The sequence below is a fragment of the Bos mutus genome, chromosome 13 (assembly GCF_027580195.1).
Source record: "Bos mutus isolate GX-2022 chromosome 13, NWIPB_WYAK_1.1, whole genome shotgun sequence".
Classification (NCBI taxonomy): Eukaryota; Metazoa; Chordata; class Mammalia; order Artiodactyla; family Bovidae; genus Bos; species Bos mutus.
Genome location: NC_091629.1, coordinates 66,794,242 through 66,812,487, shown reverse-complemented (window position 1 = coordinate 66,812,487; position 18,246 = coordinate 66,794,242). Strand labels below are relative to the sequence as shown.

The 18,246-nt window shown below is 40.8% G+C and overlaps 1 protein-coding gene across 1 annotated transcript in view; it reads right to left on the bottom strand.

Annotated features, from left to right (window-relative positions):
- Window positions 1–445: 445 nt before the first annotated feature.
- Window positions 446–18,246, bottom strand: part of CDNF (cerebral dopamine neurotrophic factor) — a 36,542-nt gene continuing 18,741 nt past the window's right edge. The window contains exon 4 of the mRNA XM_005894843.2: window positions 446–17,662. Coding sequence (XP_005894905.1) covers window positions 17,484–17,662 — 179 coding nt within the window. The 3' untranslated portion in view covers window positions 446–17,483. The remainder of the gene's footprint in view (window positions 17,663–18,246) is intronic.

The following is an 18,246-nucleotide window of genomic DNA, read 5'->3' as shown; positions in this document are numbered from 1 at the left end:
TAAATGGTTGTCTTTGCCTGATTGGGGTTACCTGTGATAGCTAATACCTTGCTTTTGCTTATATTGGTTGTCTAAATTTTCTACAGTGAATATATTTTGCTTTTAGGGGTAGGAGGTGGGAAATGTTCTTTAAGTGTCTCCCACTTCCTGCACTAGGAAACATTAGCTCATTTGATCCTCACACAACAGGTTTCTAAGATGGGAAAGCCCATGTTTATCTTCTTTTTTTGCAGATAGAGAAACTGAGGCCCTGACTTTACATCATTCTGCTCTGGGTTATAGTTATCCCAAGTGGACGGATGCCATAGGCAAGCCCCATTTATGATACCCTGCGCACCGCCGCCCCACACCTGGCTAGTATGGCCACCCACGCCTCTGAAGCCATCTCCCACGCTGCACCTTTTGCGGCCTGCTGAAGGCTGCTGCTCATTGATCAGTCAGTGGCTACTAGAGCAGAGAAGACAGAAGCCTTTATTTTGAGACTCAAGATCTGTCCCCAAGGCAGCAAGAAGTACAGAGACTGCTGTCTCCTGCTATGGCTTCTCTTTGAAGAGAGAAATCTTAGAGACTAGAAGAGGTTGACTGGTTTGCCCAGGATCACACAGCTAGCAAGTGGCATAGGTGTTATATACACCTAACGTTCTGACTGTAGAGATCTCCCACTCAGCCACTAGATGATAGCCCCTCATAGATTCATTCAAAACAATACAGGGGAAGCACTCTTAGCCAGCATACCACCAGGGCTCGGGGAACCTCTTAGCTCTTGACCTGCACTGGTCCATGTGAATCAGAAGCACTGGAGATGAAAAGATGGCCAGGAAGAACAGGAGATGGGTTACATCTGAAAGAATTAATCAAATACATTGAGGATAATAGGAGCCAGGCTTCCCACTGTTAGAGAGGGGAAACCTGGAAAAAGGGAAGACTAGAATAACTCAAGTGATGTTGGATTATAACTGAAGCCATTGACATGAACACAAGATTTCCAGAATATATGCTGCTGCTGCTGCTGCTGCTAAGTCGCTTCAGTCGTGTCCGACTCTGTGTGACCCCATAGACAGCAGCCCACCAGGCTCCCCTGTCCCTGGGATTCTCCAGGCAAGAACACTGGAGTGGGTTGCCATTTCCTTCTCCAATGCATGAAAATGAAAAGTGAAAGTGAAGTTGCTCAGTCGTGTTCGACTCTTAGTGACCCCATGGACTGCAGCCTACCAGGCTCCTCAGTCCATGGGATTTTCTAGGCAAGAGTCCTGGAGTGGGGTGCCATCGCCTTCTCCGCCAGAATACATAGATACAGATAATTTATGTGCATGCTAAGTCACTTCAGTTGTGTCTGACGCTTCATGATCCAATGGATTGTAGCTTGCAAGGCTCCTCTGTCCATGGGATTCTTCAGTTAAGAATACTGTAGTGGGTTGCCATGTCCTCCTCCAGGGGATCTCCCCAATCCAGGGATCAAACCTGTGTCTCTTACATCTCTGACATCAGAAGGTGGGTTCTTTACCACTAGCATGACCTGGGAGGCCCATAGATAATGTATGTGTGTGTATATAGCTCTACGTGAGTCTCAGTGAACTCCGGGAGTTGGTGATGGACAGGGAGGCCTGGCGTGCTGCAATTCATGGGGTCGAAAAAGTCAGACACGACTGAGTGACTGAACTGAACTGAACTGAACTGATAGTTCTACCCACAGAGAAGACATGGAATTGATGACACCCTGGTAGCAATGAGCATATTCAATATCTAAACCTAGATTTCTAAGTACCATTCTCAGCTAAAAATTAACTAGGACTTCTTACAGAAATGGATGAGTCCAAGGCTGAGGCAGCAAAAGTATCAGACATGCTTGAATTTCTTCTGTGAGGGATAAGAAGTTCTCCAAGAATGATGGGGACTGTCAAAGGTCACAGGACCTTGAAAAGGCTCTCACTGGCCAAATCTGGGCCAGGTTAAGCATCATGATAAATAATACCAGTAGAGGACGATAACTCATTCAATAAAATAGGAATCCATGAAGCCATACTGACATAGATAAATAAGAGAAAGCTTTGTCTTATAATAATAGTAGGATGCCAATCAATGTGTATAGAAGGAACGGTAGCATATATAATTAATAAAAATTAATTTTCAGCTACCTTAATAATAATTGGGTCAGGTAAGAAGCACTTGTAGATGCCGCAATTAATGGATAAAGGTTTAATGAGGGATTCGATATTTATATGGTCTTAAACTATATCCCTGCAAAATACTTATTAACATTGTAATGAATACTTATCAATATTTATTAATATCCCACCACAAATTACTTATTAACTTTACTGTGGAAACTAACACAACATGTAAAATCAACTATACTCTAATAAAAATTTTAAAAAGAAACCACTTTACTGTGAAGAAACCCAAAAGACACCATCTTAACCAAATGATAAAAATCAACATCACCACAGAGAAGGAGAAATGTAATATGACATCGCTTACAGGTGGAATCTAAAAAGAAATGATGCAAATGAACTTGCAAAACAAACAGATTCACAGACCTAGAGATCGAGCTTATGATTGCTGCGGGGAAGAATGGTGGAAAGGGATAGTTTGGGAGTTTGGAATCGACATGTACACGCTGGTGTATTTAAAATGGATAACCAATAAGGACCTACTGTACAGCTCATGGAACTCTGCTCAGTGTTATGTGGCAGCCTGGAGGGGAGGGCAGTTTGGGGGAGAATGCTGCATGTGTATGTATGGCTAAGTCCCCTTCTCTGTTCATCTGAAACTATCACAACATTGTTAATCAGCTATACCCCAATACAAAATAAAAAGTTTTAAAAAATCAACATCACCAGTAATAGTTAAAATCAACATCACGTACCTGCTGATAATATGTACTGAGAATACAGAGTCATTTCTGTGATATTCCTGTGATATACTTGAATCTAATGATAACTCGTTCAATCAATGTACTGACAAAACATCAGACAACCCCAAACTGAGGGACATTCTTCAAAGTAACTGGCTTGAACACATCAGAAATGTCAAGATAACAGAAGATAGTGAAGTGTGAAAGTCGCTCAGTCGTGTCCAACTCTTTGCAACCCCACAGAGACTGTAGCCCTCCAAGCTCCTCTGTCCATGGGGATTCTCCAGGCAAGGATACTGGAGTGGGTTGCCATGCCCTCCCCAGGGGATCTTCTGAACCCAGGGATGGAACCAGGTCTCCAATATTGTAGGCAGATTCTTTACCAACTGAGCCACCAGGGAGTAAGAGAAGACTAGTCAATGGATTCCAAATTTAAGATGACTAAAGAGACATGCCAGCTTCCTACAATGCATGCTTCTGGACATATAAGGACATCATTGGGATGATCAATGAAATTTGAGTGGGGACCTGTGAACCAAAGATTGTACAATACCAATGTTAATTTCCTGATTTGAATGGGTGTCCTGTGGCTATGTCAGGAATCTTCTTGTTTTAAAGAAATACACAATGACATATTTAGAGGCATCTAAAGGCATATCACAAGGCATCACACATTTTGCAACTTAATTTCGAAGGGTTGAGAAAAAATAATATATGTATTTGTAGAGAGAGAGATGGAAAATATGGTGGAATGTTAACAATTGGTGAATCTGGGGGAGAATATTCAGAAGTTCTGTGTGCTATTCTGGAAACTGAAATTTTTCTGTTAAAAATTCAGTTCAGTTCAGTTCAGTTGCGTCCGACTCTTTGCGACCCCATGAATAGCAGCACGCCAGGCCTCCCTGTCTATCACCAACTCCCAGAGTTCACTCAGACTCATGTCCATCGAGTCGGTGATGCCATCCAGCCATCTGATCCCCTGTCGTCCCCTTCTCCTCCTGCCCCCAATCCCTCCCAGCATCAGAGTCTTTTCCAATGAGTCAATTCTTCGCATGAGGTGGCCAAAGTACTGGAGTTTCAGCTTTAGCATCAGTCCTTCCAAAGAAATCCCAGGGCTGATCTCCTTCAGAATGGACTGGTTGGATCTCCTTGCAGTCCAAGGGACTCTCATGTTAAAAATTATTTCAAAGCAAAACCTACCCCCAAAAATATATGCTACTGCTGCTGCTGCTGCTAAGTCGCTTCAGTTGTGTCCAACTCTGTGCAACCCCATAGATGGCAGCCCACCAGGCTCCCCCGTCCCTGGGATTCTCCAGGCAAGAACACTGGAGTGGGTTGCCATTTCCTTCTCCAATGAATGAAAGTGAAAGTGAAAAGTGAAAGTCTCTCAGTCATGTCCAACTCTTAGCGACCCCATGGACTGCAGCCTACCAGGCTTCTCCATCCATGGGATTTTCCAGGCAAGAGTACTGGAGTAGGGTGCCATTGCCTTCTCCATATGCTACTGAGTCACTCACAAAATATTAAGTTATTGATTCATCATCATTCTTACAGCTGGCGGAAAATTTCATCTCAGTTATGCGATGATTAGTGGAAGCATTTAAATGAACTTTTAAACATATATTATTTACTCATAGAAGTCCTTGGTTTAAAATTAAGATATAAGTAGGCTTTTAAGCAAAGCATATTCATTTATTTTCTCAAGGACTATATTACACACTTTCCCCTCCCTGTAGAAGAAAGATATTATACTTTGGAGTGTGTTCCAATACGTGTAGGCTAGATGAAAATAGTTGATACTACTCGGAAAATAGGAAAAGAATACCAACCCATACGTTTCTAACAATTTCAACAAGTGAAAAGCAACTTTTCAAATTAGAACAATAAGTTATCACATTACAGTATATAATCTATTTTGCCTAGTGGAAAAAGGAAGACAGGTGGGAAAGTTACTAATAGTTAAAGTCGTTCAAATCAAGCACAGCTCACAAAGTGTTTCATTTGAGATTGCTGAGTTTCAATAGTTTTTAATGGGCTTTATAGAGACATGATAATGAGTAAATTTTCCAGGTGTTTCCAAAGAACTGGTAGATGTGGCTGCAATAAAAAGATCCATGAACATACTCATACTTATTTGGGGCAGAGGGTTGACTCAAGACAGTTGACCTACAGTCTCCTGCATCCTACAAGATGCAATAGCGTCATGGAGGGGTGTAACATTAAAGGATGCTCCAGAAACATCAAGTCATCTCAAATAAAAGAGACAACCCACTACTTATCACAGGTGCATTATGTTCATTATTTACTTGCCATATCCTTTAAGAACCCTGAGGATGTGGTGTGAGTATTCCTACTTCCCAATGATTAAAGCCCAGGTTTCCAAATGATCCAACTCTCTCATTCCTGAGTTTCTCAGCCTGATAGTTACATCCAGTCCAGAAGTCAGGTGACTGAATTCATTTTTTGGCCTCAGGAAACAACTTGCTAAGTGTCTCCTTTGCCTCACTTCCTCATCTCTAAAATGTCTTCATGGGAGTTCCCTGAAGGTCCAGTGGTTGAAACTCCATGCTGCCAACGCTGGGATTTGATCCCTGGTCAGGGAACTAGGATCCTGCATGAAAAGTGAAAGTGAAAGTCGCTCAGTCGTGTCTGACTCTTTGTGACCCCATGGACTACACAGTCAGTGGAATTCTCCAGGCCAGAATACTGGAGTGGGTAGCCTTTCCCTTTTCCAGGGGATCTTCCCAACCCCAGGATTGAACCCAGGTATCCTGCATTGCAGGCAGATTCTTTACCAGCTGAGCCACAAAGAAAGCCCAAGAGTACTACAGTGGGTAGCCTATCCCTGCTCCAGGGGATCTTCCTGACCCAGGAATCGAACCAGGGTCCCTGCATTGCAGGCAGATTCTTTACCAACTGAGCTATAAGGATCCCACCTGCTGTGATGTAGTCTTTCGGCATTGCACCCAGAAGATATTTTTAAATGTATTCATGTACAATGGTGTGACAATAAATGAAATCGTTAAGAGAAAAGTGCAACTCAGATTCAGCTAATATCTGCTGAGGTGTCCACCATGAGCTAGGCACTCTATTACAAATTTTACCTATATTTGTCATTTAACCCTCCCAATAATGCAATTAAGTAGAACTGGTACATTCTCAGATGAAAAACAGAGGCACAACCAACACAACCAACCATAGGCAAACTTAGAATTCAAATCCAATTCAGTACTCTTTCCATCTTATTATTCTATCTTACAGTCAAGATGCTATTAATAAGATTTTCCAATAGAATGAAATTTGGGGGAACCACCAGTAAACTATATTAGAGAAAATAAAGGAAACTATAGGTCATTTTCAGAGTCTGGGTCTGAACCAAGCTTTTGAGCACATACCACCGAGGGACAAGGTGCTATGACCCTAAACTTTCTAGGGGGGCAAAAACATACAAATATAACTTAAGAGGAAAAAAAACTCTGATTTCTTTTTTGAAAGGAACAAGGAATTTACTCATTTAAAATTCAGGAAGAATAGAGATATATGAGAAGTAAATATCTGGCTGTCAGTGGAAGACTCAGAAATGAGGAGAAATAAATTCCTGGACCAGGTACACACATTCTTAGGTCATACTGAGCAGGCCAGCAAGTTTGCTGCCTGCTAGAAATTGCACGGCCCAAAGTCCCTCAGAATGTATTTATAGCTGCTCCATCAAGAAGGCGCCAACATTTGATCTGGTCTTTCCAAAATAGGTTTTAAAAAATTCAAAAGGAAAAAAGGCAAGAGCCCTGCAAACAACGTCTTATGCAGCTGATTGTCAGGGTAGTGGATTGCAGAGTCTGAGCAAACTTTCAGTCTGATGAGAGAGGAGGCTTGCGGGACAGCAAGTGGGGGGCTACAGAAAGAAGGAACAGATACTCCTTTTGGCTTCTAGGCTACCATGACCTGAAGAGGAGAAACCACTGCTGACCTACCTGTTGGGAAGGAAGACAGACGGTGAGCACTGGTTCCCTGAGCAGGTGTTCGGTGCTTACCATGCCCTGTGCTCCTGGAAGGCATGGGGCCAGAAAAGAAAGAAACAAGGCCCCAGAAGTCCTAATTTTCTGAGGCCCCCCAGGTGTTTTCAGCTCCTTTATAGAAGAAAGAAGTTCTGTCTATCGGACACTAGTCTATGGGCTGTAGAGGCTTTATCAAAGAAGGCCCAAAGTCTTCATTAATGATTGATAAACCCTCAATGATTGGAGTCACCACAGAGCCACAATCTCTCATCCAAGATCCAGAAATCCAAAAAGCTTGGAAAATACAAAGTTCTTTTCTGTAACTCATCTGACAGGCAAAACCTGGCCGGATTTCTTCTGATGACAAAACCTGACCTAGATTTATGGGAGGGTGCGGCCACAAGCCCAGAGGAAATTATGAAATATATAGTATATGAATCATGCTATCTTTTCTTTTCTTCTGAAAAATTATGAGTTCTAAGAATACCCAGCTCCAAGTAGTTTCAGTGATGGACTGTGGGCCTGTATTATATAGCTTTATGATTTCTTTTTGCCTTCTTGTTTTATTCTGTGCAGTGCCAAGTCGCTTCAGTCGTGTCCAACTCTTTGGGACCCTATGGACTGTAGCCCTCCAGGCTCCTCTGTCCATGGGATTTTCCAGGGAAGAATACTGGAGTGGGTTGCCATTTCCTTTCTAAGTGTAGGTTAGTTCATCTCTAACACAGTATAATTGACTAGGTGTCTTCATAAGCAGGTATATGTTCATAGAAAGTGCACAGCTTGTCAGATTATATGTATTGGCTTGCAGAGTCCACCAGCAGACTAGAAAGACACAAAGGCACAGGTCACTTCCGACACCAAGGAGCTGCCTCCACAGGGAAGCAGCTGTCTGAATGGTGTGCAGAGAACCTAAGACAGCCTTCCAGGGAAATCACCCGAGAAGCTTTAAAAAATATTATAAGTCTATTATACAGAGTGAAGTAAGCCAGAAAGAAAAACACCAATACAGTATACTAACGCATATATATGGAATTTAGAAAGATGGTAACAATAACCCTGTATACAAGACAGCAAAAGAGACACTGATGTATAGAACAGTCTTTTGGACTCTGTGGGAGAGGGAGAGGGTAAGATGATTTGGGAGAATGGCATTGAAATATGTATAATATTATATATGAAACCAGTCGCCAGTCCAGGTTCGATGCATGATGCTGGATGCTTGGGGCTGGCGCACTGGTACGACCCAGAGGGATGGTATGGGGAGGGAGGAGGGAGGAGGGTTCGGGATGGGGAACACATGTATGCCTGTGGCGGATTCATTTTGATATATGGCAGAACCAATACAATATTGTAAAGTTTAAAAATAAAATTAAATTTAAAAAAAATACTGTAAGTCAGAAAGAGAAAAACAAATATCATATATTAACACATATAATGTGGAATCTGGAAAAATGGTACAGATGATCCTATTTGCAGGGCAAGAACAGAGACACAGACCCAGAGAATGGACTTGTGAACATGGGGAGTTGGGGCGAGGAAGAGGGGAAGGGGAGTGCTGCCATGTGTAAGATAGACGGCCAGTGGGAAGCTGCTGTACAGCACAAGGGTCTAGCTCTGTGCTCCGTGATGACCTAGAGAAGTGGGACAGGGGAGGGAGGGAGATCCATGAGGGAGGGGATATATATGTATACAGATGGCTGATTCATGCTGTTGTACAGCAGAAACTAACATGACATTGTAAAGCAACTACACCCTGGTTAAAAGAAAATACTACCTTAAAATTGATCCACTTCACTGATATCTAACGATCTTCCTTCTCCCAACGATCACATCTAAAATTTTAATTTATCCACCTCACACATTAAAATTTTAATTTTAATCCCAATGAACCTTAGAAATTCACCACCAGATGCACCCACACAATCCCAGATTCTCAAAACTTTTTGCCACTGAAAAGCATACCAAACACAAACTTAGTAACACACACTGCTCATTCCCTTTTCTGCTTCTCCTTTGGTGGAATTGTTTTTCTTTCAAACACACTGTGTTAGAATGGGCACCTGATGATCATTTCTTCTGGATGAGACTCAGAGGATAAAAACTGAGATATCTGCTTTAAAAAGACTCTTACCAACCTGAGCACTGCTCAAAAACACAGGTAGGGCTTCTGGGTTACAAAATACTCTCTGCTGCTTTTTAGGGATCTGATAATCAAATCTTTTCTTATCCTATGTGGCAAGGTAACTCATTCTGTATTTATCATTTTTTAGTGAAATGTAGACTATACATATCTACCCTCAAATGAAGAACTACAACTTTTAAGTTGTACTTTATCTAGTCTCTCGTGTGTATTTAGGAACCAAATTAAAGGGTCATTTGCTTGGAATTCCTGAAATCTAGAGTAGATTGGGGGTAATGTCTACCCTAGACCACCACTGATTAGATGAAAGTTTTTAGCCCAGAGTTTTGTTACTCTTTGAAGTCAGGTTGTCTGACTTCTAACATGTGTGCTTATGGATTTGGGGTAAAAATATACCCGAAAAATGCACACACACACACACATGCAGATGCACACACACACACAAGAAAAAGAGGGAGGAAGAGAGAGAAAGCCATTTTAAATGAAAATAAAATAGAAAAACAGTAGCCACTTCTTGACAAACAAAAAAAGAAAGACTGAGCTAGGTACATTTACAATGGAATCAAATAGCAAGGAGGGAGAAGTATTTAAGGTCTGATACAACAATTATATTTGGTCTTCACTGGTGGCTCCAGGGGTAAAGAATCCACCTGCCAATGCAGGAGATGCAGGTTCGACCCTTGGGTTGGGAAGATCCCCTGGAGAAGGAAATGGCAACCCATTCCAGTATTCTTGCCTGGGAAATCCCTTGAACAGAGGAGCCTGGTGAGCTACAGTCCATGGGGTTGCAAAAGAGTCAGACACGACTTAGAAACTAAACAACCACACCACAACCAGGAATTATAACTAAGATTCACAGGAAGAAAAATTGTGTGCTCTGTGGCAGAGATGGCTTGTGGTCACAAACTCTTTCTCCCCCTTCCTCCTCAGTTTAAAAAAAAAAAATCCTGATTTTATTTGGGCAGCAATAAACTCAATTAAAAGCTTTTATTTCCCAAACTCCCTTGCAGCAGGGCTCGGCATGTGATTAAGTTCTCGTCAGTGACACATAAGCAGAGTATTGAGTGGGACGTGGAACTTGGGGACTGGGAGTGAAGGGAGAGGGAAGGGAAAGGCTGCTCTAAAGAACCTGGCTAAATAAAAAGGAATGAAATCGGGCCATTTGTAGTGATGTGGATGAACCTAAAATCTGTCATACAGAATAAAGTTAAGTCAGAGGGAAAAAAAACAAATATCGTATATTAACACGTATGTCTAATCTCTGGATTTATAAACAATAAACTAAGAAATTTTTCTTTTTTTTTTTTTTTTAATCCTTATGTAGAAGTGAAAGAAGTTCTCAATTCATGGTTAGGGACAAGAAGGAAAAAGTAACTGTAGGAAATCTGCTTTACTGGTAGATATTTACTTCCAGATTTACACATAGCTCTATGATAATGACTTTATTGTTTGGTGGACATATTTAGGTTATTGTGCTGACAACTCAAAATTAATGAGCCTTTTTAAATTAAGAAAAATGTTGAAGTTTCAGTTTCCTTCTTAAATTTTCCACAGGCATTGAACTTTCTTGCAATTAACTTCCCATGTTGAGAACGAATTTAGTAGAAATTATTTTTTCTTTTCTGATTGGTTTAAATATCTAGATTGATGAAACAGATTTTTCCTGATATAAATAAACTTTTCATAGAAGCCATTAAGTGAAATGGAGCATGTGGGTGTCTCAAGCTTTGTAAATAAGTTTGAAAGTACTTAGGAGAAACTGTGTGGTAAATACTGATTTTCAAAAACATGTTTGCTTTTTAGAGAAGTGAGCCTAGCTGAAAAAGTTATAAATTTATTACTGAAAATTAATATTTTTATTTAACTTGAATGGATATATTGCTTTAACATTTTTAATAAATATAAACTCCAAATGATTGAATACGAAGTTAACAAAAATAAAATTTATGCAACTAAAAAAAAAAAAAAAAAAAAGAAAATCTAGAAAAATGGCACTGCTGGACCCATTTCCAGGGCAGGAATAGAGATGCAGACGTAGAGAACAGATATGTGGACAAGGGGGAAAGGGGAGGGTAAGGCGAATTGGGAGATTAGGGCTGACGTATATACACTACCATGTGTAAAATAGACAGCTAGTGGGAAGCACAAGGAGCTTACAGCACCAGGAGCTCAGCTTGGTGCTCTGTGACGATCTAGGGGGGTGGGATATGGCATGGGGGTGGGAGGGGGGCTCAAGAGGGAGGTCATATACATATACATATAGCTGATTCACTTCGTTGGACAGCAGAAATAAACACAACATTGTAAAGCAATTATACCCCAAAATGAGAGCTGGCTCAGCTTAGAGACAGATCTTTTCTACCTTCTCGCTCCTGGAACCAGGAGTTCCAGCAGCCAGCTTGGACTGTGGGTTAAAAAAGAACCCACCACTAGGAAATGAAGCAGAAAGTAAAGAGCTGAGTCGCTAACGTCTTCGTGGAACTACCATATTTACTCTGAACTGGCTACATCCGGACCTCATTTATGTGAGAGAATCAACTCTTGTGCCTTTGTTGTTGTTTGTTTTATTGTTGTTATTATATTCAGCTCTGTCAAAAACCTTAGTGGGTTTAGCAGAAGGAAACAGATCAGTCAAACTCAGGACCCATGACTTAGGCCCTTGCCACTCAAAGTGTTGTCCCTAGTAGAGCAGCCTGGGCATCGCTCGGGGGCTTGTTAGAAATGCAGAGTCTCAGGTCCCACCCAGTCCTACTGAGTCAGAATCTACATTTTAACAAGATCTTCGGGTGATCTGTGGGCTTCCCTTGTGTCTCAGCTGGGAAAGAATTGCCTGCGATATGGGAGACCGGAATTCGATCCCTGGGTTGGGAAGATCCCCTGGAGAAGGGAAAGGCTATTCATTCCAGTATTCTGGCCTAGAGAATTCCATGGACTGTATTGTCCACAGGCTCACAAAGAGTCGGACACAACTGAGCAACTTTCATTTTCCGGGTGACCTGTATACACACCTGCAGAAGTTTGAGCGGCACTGCCTGAGAGTAAATGCCCCTCAAAAGACCAGATTAAACATTATGGGTTTGAATGACCTGCTGCACAGTGCTCCTATTACCTAGATTTATATCCTAAAAAATGAGACAGATATATGACCCGATTTTAAGATCAGATTATCTTCAAATGATTAGTTTCTCAAAAGGTTCAAAATGCACTAAAGAAAAACAAACATGAAGGTTGTAAAAAGCCTAAAATTAGGCTTTTATAATTAATAATAAAGTAGGGAGCTTTACACATAATGACAAAAATCCAGAAACAGTAACCATTTTGGCTATTTATCACACGAAAGCTTTTTTATTCTCATTTTAAAGTTACTAGCCGCTAATCCCTGACAAGTTCAGTTGTATCCTAACTGCCTAGCTGAAAACACTTTCACCTGTGCAGCATTTAAAAGTGTAAATTACATTCTAATGTATTCTTACAGTCTGGAAAATTTCAATCCACTCCACAAAAGAACTCCTAGTAAGTAAATGCAATTCATTTTTTAATGAAAACCATTAAAAAATGCTTTTTTAATAAAAGCATTTTATTAAAATAAAAGCATTTAAATAAGAAAGTGCTTTTTATTTAAATAAAATGTTTTTATTTAAAAAGGATTTAAATAAAAGCATTTTTATTTTATTGAAGTTTAGTTGATTTACTGTGTTGTATGAATTTCTTCTGTACAGCAAAGTGACTCAGTTCAGTTCAGAACAGTTGCTCAGTCGTGTCGGACTCTTTGCAACCCCATGGACTGCAGCACTCCAGGCCTCCCTGCCATCACCAACTCCCGGAGTCCACCCAAACCCATGTCCATCGAGTTGGTGATGCCATCCAACCATCTCATCCTCTGTCATCCCCTTCTCCTCCTTCCTTCAATCTTTCCCAGCATCAGAGTCTTTTTCAATGAATCAGCTCTTCACATCAGGTAGCCAAAGTGTTGGAGTTTCAGCCTCAACATCACTCCTTCCAATGAACACCCAGGACTGATCTCCTTTAGAATGGACTGGTTGGATCTCCTTACAGTCCAAGGGACTCTCAAGAATCTTCTCCAACACCACAGTTCAAAAGCATCAATTTTTCGGCACTCAGCTTTCTTCACAGTCCAACTCTCACATCCATACATGACCACTGGAAAAACCATAGCCTTGACTAGACGGACCTTTGTTGGCAAAGTAATGTCTCTGCTTTTGAATATGCCATCTAGGTTGGTCATAACTTTCCTTCCAAGGAGTAAGCGTCTTTCAATTTCATGGCTGCAATCACCATCTGCAGTGATTTTGGAGCCCCTGAAAATAAAGTCAGCCAGTTTCCACTGTTTCCCCATCTATTTGCCATGAAGTGATGGGACCATATGCCATGATCTTCGTTTTCTGAATGTTGAACTTTAAGCCAACTTTTTCACTATCCACTTTCACTTTCATCAAGAGGCTTTTGAGTTTCTCTTCACTTTCTGCCGTAAGGGTGGTGTCATCTGCATATCTGAGGTGATTGATATTTCTCCCGGCAATCTTGATTCCAGCTTGTGCTTCCTCTAGCCCAGCATTTCTCATGCTGTACTCTGCATATAAGTTAAATAAGCAGGTGACAATATACAGCCTTGACGTACTCCTTTTCCTGTTTGGAACCAGTCTGTTGTTCCATGTCCACTTCTAACTCTTGCTTCCTGACCTGCATATAGGTTTCTCAAAAGGCAGGTCAGGTGGTCTGGTATGCCCATTTCTTTCAGAATTTTCCACAGTTTATTGTGATCCACACAGTCAAAGGCTTTGGCATAGTCAATAAAGCAGAAATGGATATTTTTCTGGAACTATTTTACTTTTTCCATGATCCATCAGATGTTGGCAATTTGATGTCCGGTTCTTCTGCCTTTTCTAAAACCAGCTTGAACATCTGGAAGTTCACGGTACACGTATTGCTGAAGCCTGGCTTGGAGAATTTTAAGCATTACTTTACTAGCCTGTGAGATGAGTGCAATTGTGCGGTAGTTTGAGCATTCTTTGGCATTGCCTTTCTTTGGGATTGGAATGAAAACTGACCTTTTCCAGTCCTGTGGCCACTGCTGAGTATTCCAAATTTGCTGGCATATTGAGTGCAGCATTTTCACAGCATCATCTTTCAGGATTTGAAGTAGCTCAACTGGAATTCCATCACCTCCACTAGCTTTGTTTGTAGTGATGCTTTCTAAGGCCCACTTGACTTCACATTCCAGGATGTCTGGCTCTAGGTGAGTGACCCCATCATTGTGATTATCTGGGTTGTGAAGCTCTTTTTTGTACAGTTCTCCTGTGTATTCTTGCCACCTCTTCTTAATACCTTCTGCTTCTGTTAGGTCCCTACCATTTCTGTCCTTTATTGAGCCCATCTTTGCATGAAATGTTCCCTTGGTATGTCTAATTTTCTTGAAGAGATCTCTAGTGTTTCCTATTCTATTGTGACTCAGTTGTACATATATATATATATATATATATATATATATATATATATATATTTTTTTTCATATTATTTTCCATTACTGTTTGTCACAAGATATTGAATATAGTTTCTCATGCTATACAGTAGGACCTTATTTATCCATTCTATATATAATAGTTTGCATCTGCTAATCCCAAACTCCCATTCCTTCCTTCACCAACCTCCTCGCCCTTGGCAACCCCAAGCCTGTCTACTATGTCTGTGAGTCTGTTTCTGGTTTTTGGATAGGTTCCTTTGTGTCATATTTTAGAGTGCACGTATAAGCAATATTGTACGGTATTTGTCTTTCTCTTTCTGACTTACATTACTGAGTACCATAATCTCTAGGTCCATCCATGTTGCTGTACCTGGCATTCTTTCTTCCTTTTTTATGGCTAATCATGATAACCACTAGTTTGTTCTTTGTATCTGTGAGTCTCTTTTTTGTTATATTCACTAGTTGTTTTTTTAATTTCTTAGACTACCCATATAAGTGACAGCATACAGTATTTGTCTTTCTCTGACATTTTCACCGAGCATAACACCCATGTGGTTACTAATGGCAAAAAATGTCATTCTTTTTTAGGGCTGAATAGCATTCCATTGTATATACATACCAGATCTTCTTTATTCAGTCATCTGTCAGTTGACATTTAGGTTGTTTCCACATCTTGGCTTTTGCAAGTGGTGCTACTATGAACACATGGGTACATGTATCTTTTCAAATTATAGTTTTGTCTGGATATATGCCCAGGAGTGGGATTGCTGGATCATTTGGCAACTTTAAGCAAATGCAATTCCTAAACAAATAAGATGTTTTGAATCAACTGACTTTAATTTTCAAGTTATTTTTCTACAGCAGTATTTAGGTGTAATTTACATACAATAAAATGCCCACATCTTAATTATACTGCTCTGGACAGTCATATTCACCCATGTAACCATCGCCCTGATCAAGATATAGGACATTTCCACACCCCAGAACATTCCCTCTAACTGCGCTGCAGTCATTTCCCTCTTCCACCTGCCACACAGAGCCAGCCGCATCTACAATGGGTACCATATTCTTATGTAACTAGAAAATGGAACCAAAGATGATTTTACAATTTAAATCTGATAAAATAGCATTAAGACCCATAAAGCTCCATGTTGTCTGCAGCTAGTCTTAATAAGCTTCTATCCTCTATCAAAAGCTTGTCTAGAGACTTTCCAGGTGGTCCAGTAGTTAAGAATCCATGTTCTAATGCAGGGGACGAGGGATCAATCCCTGGTCAGGGAACTAAGATCCCACATGCCTCTCTGTGACTAAGCCTGCATGCTACAACTGGAGAGCCTGCACACCTCAACGAAGACCCAGCACAGCCAAAATAAATAAGTTTTTCTAATATGTGATAGGAAGAAAGGCAAATGACCTTAAGCTTAGTTCAGTTAACAGTGTGAGTGTAGATGTGTGTGTGTGTGTGTGTGTGTGTGTGTGTGCGCGCTCAGTTGCTCAGTCATGTTCAACTCTTTGCGACCCCATGGACTATAGCCCTCCAGGCTCCTCTGTCCATGGGGTTCTCCAAGCAAGAACACTGTCCATGGGATTCTCCAGGAAAGAATACTATAGTGGTTTGCCATCTCCTACTTCAGGGGATCTTCCCAACCCAAGGATCAAACCTGTGTCTTCTGTGTCTCCTGTATTGGCAGGTGGATTCTTCATCACTGAGTCACCTAGGAAGCCCCAGAAGATAAAGTAATTTACAGTTAAATACAAAGTTTACTTTTTAAAAAACTTCTGATTTCACCAGGTCATCATTTGAGGTTGAAGTTGGGAATTAGGTAAGCTAAACATCTTCTCTTTTGTCCTAATCCAACATTTTTTTTATCAGAGTATAGTCGCTTTGCAATGTTGTGTTAGTTTCGGGTATTACAGCAAAGTGAATTAGTTATACACAGACATACATACACTTTCTTAAAAATTCTTTTCTCATATAGCCCATTATAGAATAATTGAGTAGAGTTCCCTGTGCTACACAGCACATTCTTCTTAGTTACCTATTTTATACATAGGAGTGTGTATCAATCCTAATCTCCCAATTTATCCTTTCTCCGCCCGCCCTCAGTAACCATAAGACTGTTTTCTACATCTGTGACTCTGTTTTGTAGATAAGTTCATTTGTGCCCCTTTTTTATAATCCACATATAAGCAATATATAAATGTCATATAATATTGCTTATATGTGGAATATTAAAAAAAGGGGAGCCTGGAGAATTTCAGGACTGTATAGTCCATGGGGTCACCAAGAGTCAGACATGACTGAGAGACTTTCACTTTCACTTTTCACTATATGATATTTGTCTTTCTCTAATCCAACATATTTAATTAAAAATGAGTATACAGATAGCTGGAGAAAGCAATGGCAACCCACTCCAGGACTCTTGCCTAGAAAATCCCATGGACCGAGGAGCCTGGTAGGCTGCAGTCCGTGGGGTCGCTAAGAGTCGGACACAACTGAGTGACTTCACTTTCACTTTTCACTTTCATGCATTGGAGAAGGAAATGGCAACCCACTCCAGTATTCTTGCCTGGAGAATCCCAGGGACAGAGGAGCCTAGTGGGCTGCCATCTATGGGGTCGCACAGAGTTGGACACAACTGAAGTGACATAGCAGCAGCAGCAGCATACAGATAGCTTCTGAGTACTCTCTTCCTACTTAGAATCAATTTACTCCACTGATTTTTCAGTGGTTCACTTTTCCCAGTTTAAGGAGATAGGCAATGATAATTGACATACAAGAAACTTATGAGAAAGGCTCTTATAGGTTTTGGTACACTGCAGATTTCAGAAACCACTAATACTAACAGTTCTACTTAGAAACTCAGGTAACCAATTCTGAAGTGTCACATCCAAACAATAAGTCTGAAACCACACATATTGAAATTCCTGGTTCCTCTCAACCAATGCATCCATACCCTAGAGAGGCATTTTGTCTCTAATTACAGCCAATGGTGCGCTGGCTTCCAGGAGTCAGAGTTCTGTTTGGGGGTGCGTTGCTGCATACTTGGGTGCCAGTTCTTTGATGAGATTCACGTAGTCGGTTTTTTCTGCACAGGCCCTGCACTCTTCTCCCCAGCCGTGCAGTATCTGCTTCAGCTCTGCTACTCTCATCTTGGACAGGTCCACTGATGCCAAGTCCAGTTTCTTTTCTTCATGACAAAAAGGAAAGGCATACATTAAAAAAAAAAAAAAACTAAACTAAGAAAAGCGAATGGTGTTCCTTATCTGGGTACTGTCTACCCTGTGATCCAAAGTGGGGAAGAGTTCCAAGGTCTATGGAAACCAAGACCCACCCAAGAAAAATGTATCATATATAAAGCTGTTATGTTAACTCATGATCTATCAGATTTCCTCCCCATGGAATCATACTTGCTGCAAAACGGGGACCTATGCAGCGTTCGTAAAACAAATAGCACAACATCCTAATTGCTACTTTTAAGGCAAAAAGAAGGGAATCAAGAGGGTGGTGCCTTGGGATGGCCTTGTGTGTGGCCAACTGAAAGCCATGGATTGTAATTTACTAGAAAGTTATGGTTCACTTTTTCTTTTTTAATGTGGACCATTTTTAAAGTCATTGAATTTAAATTTAAAGCCATTGAATTTGCTAAAATATTGCTTGTTTCATGTTTTGTTTTTTGGCTGTGAGGCATGTGGGATCTTAGCTCCCCAACCAAGGATTGAACTTGTACCTCCTGCACTGAAAAGTGAAATCTTAATCACTAGGCTGCCAGGG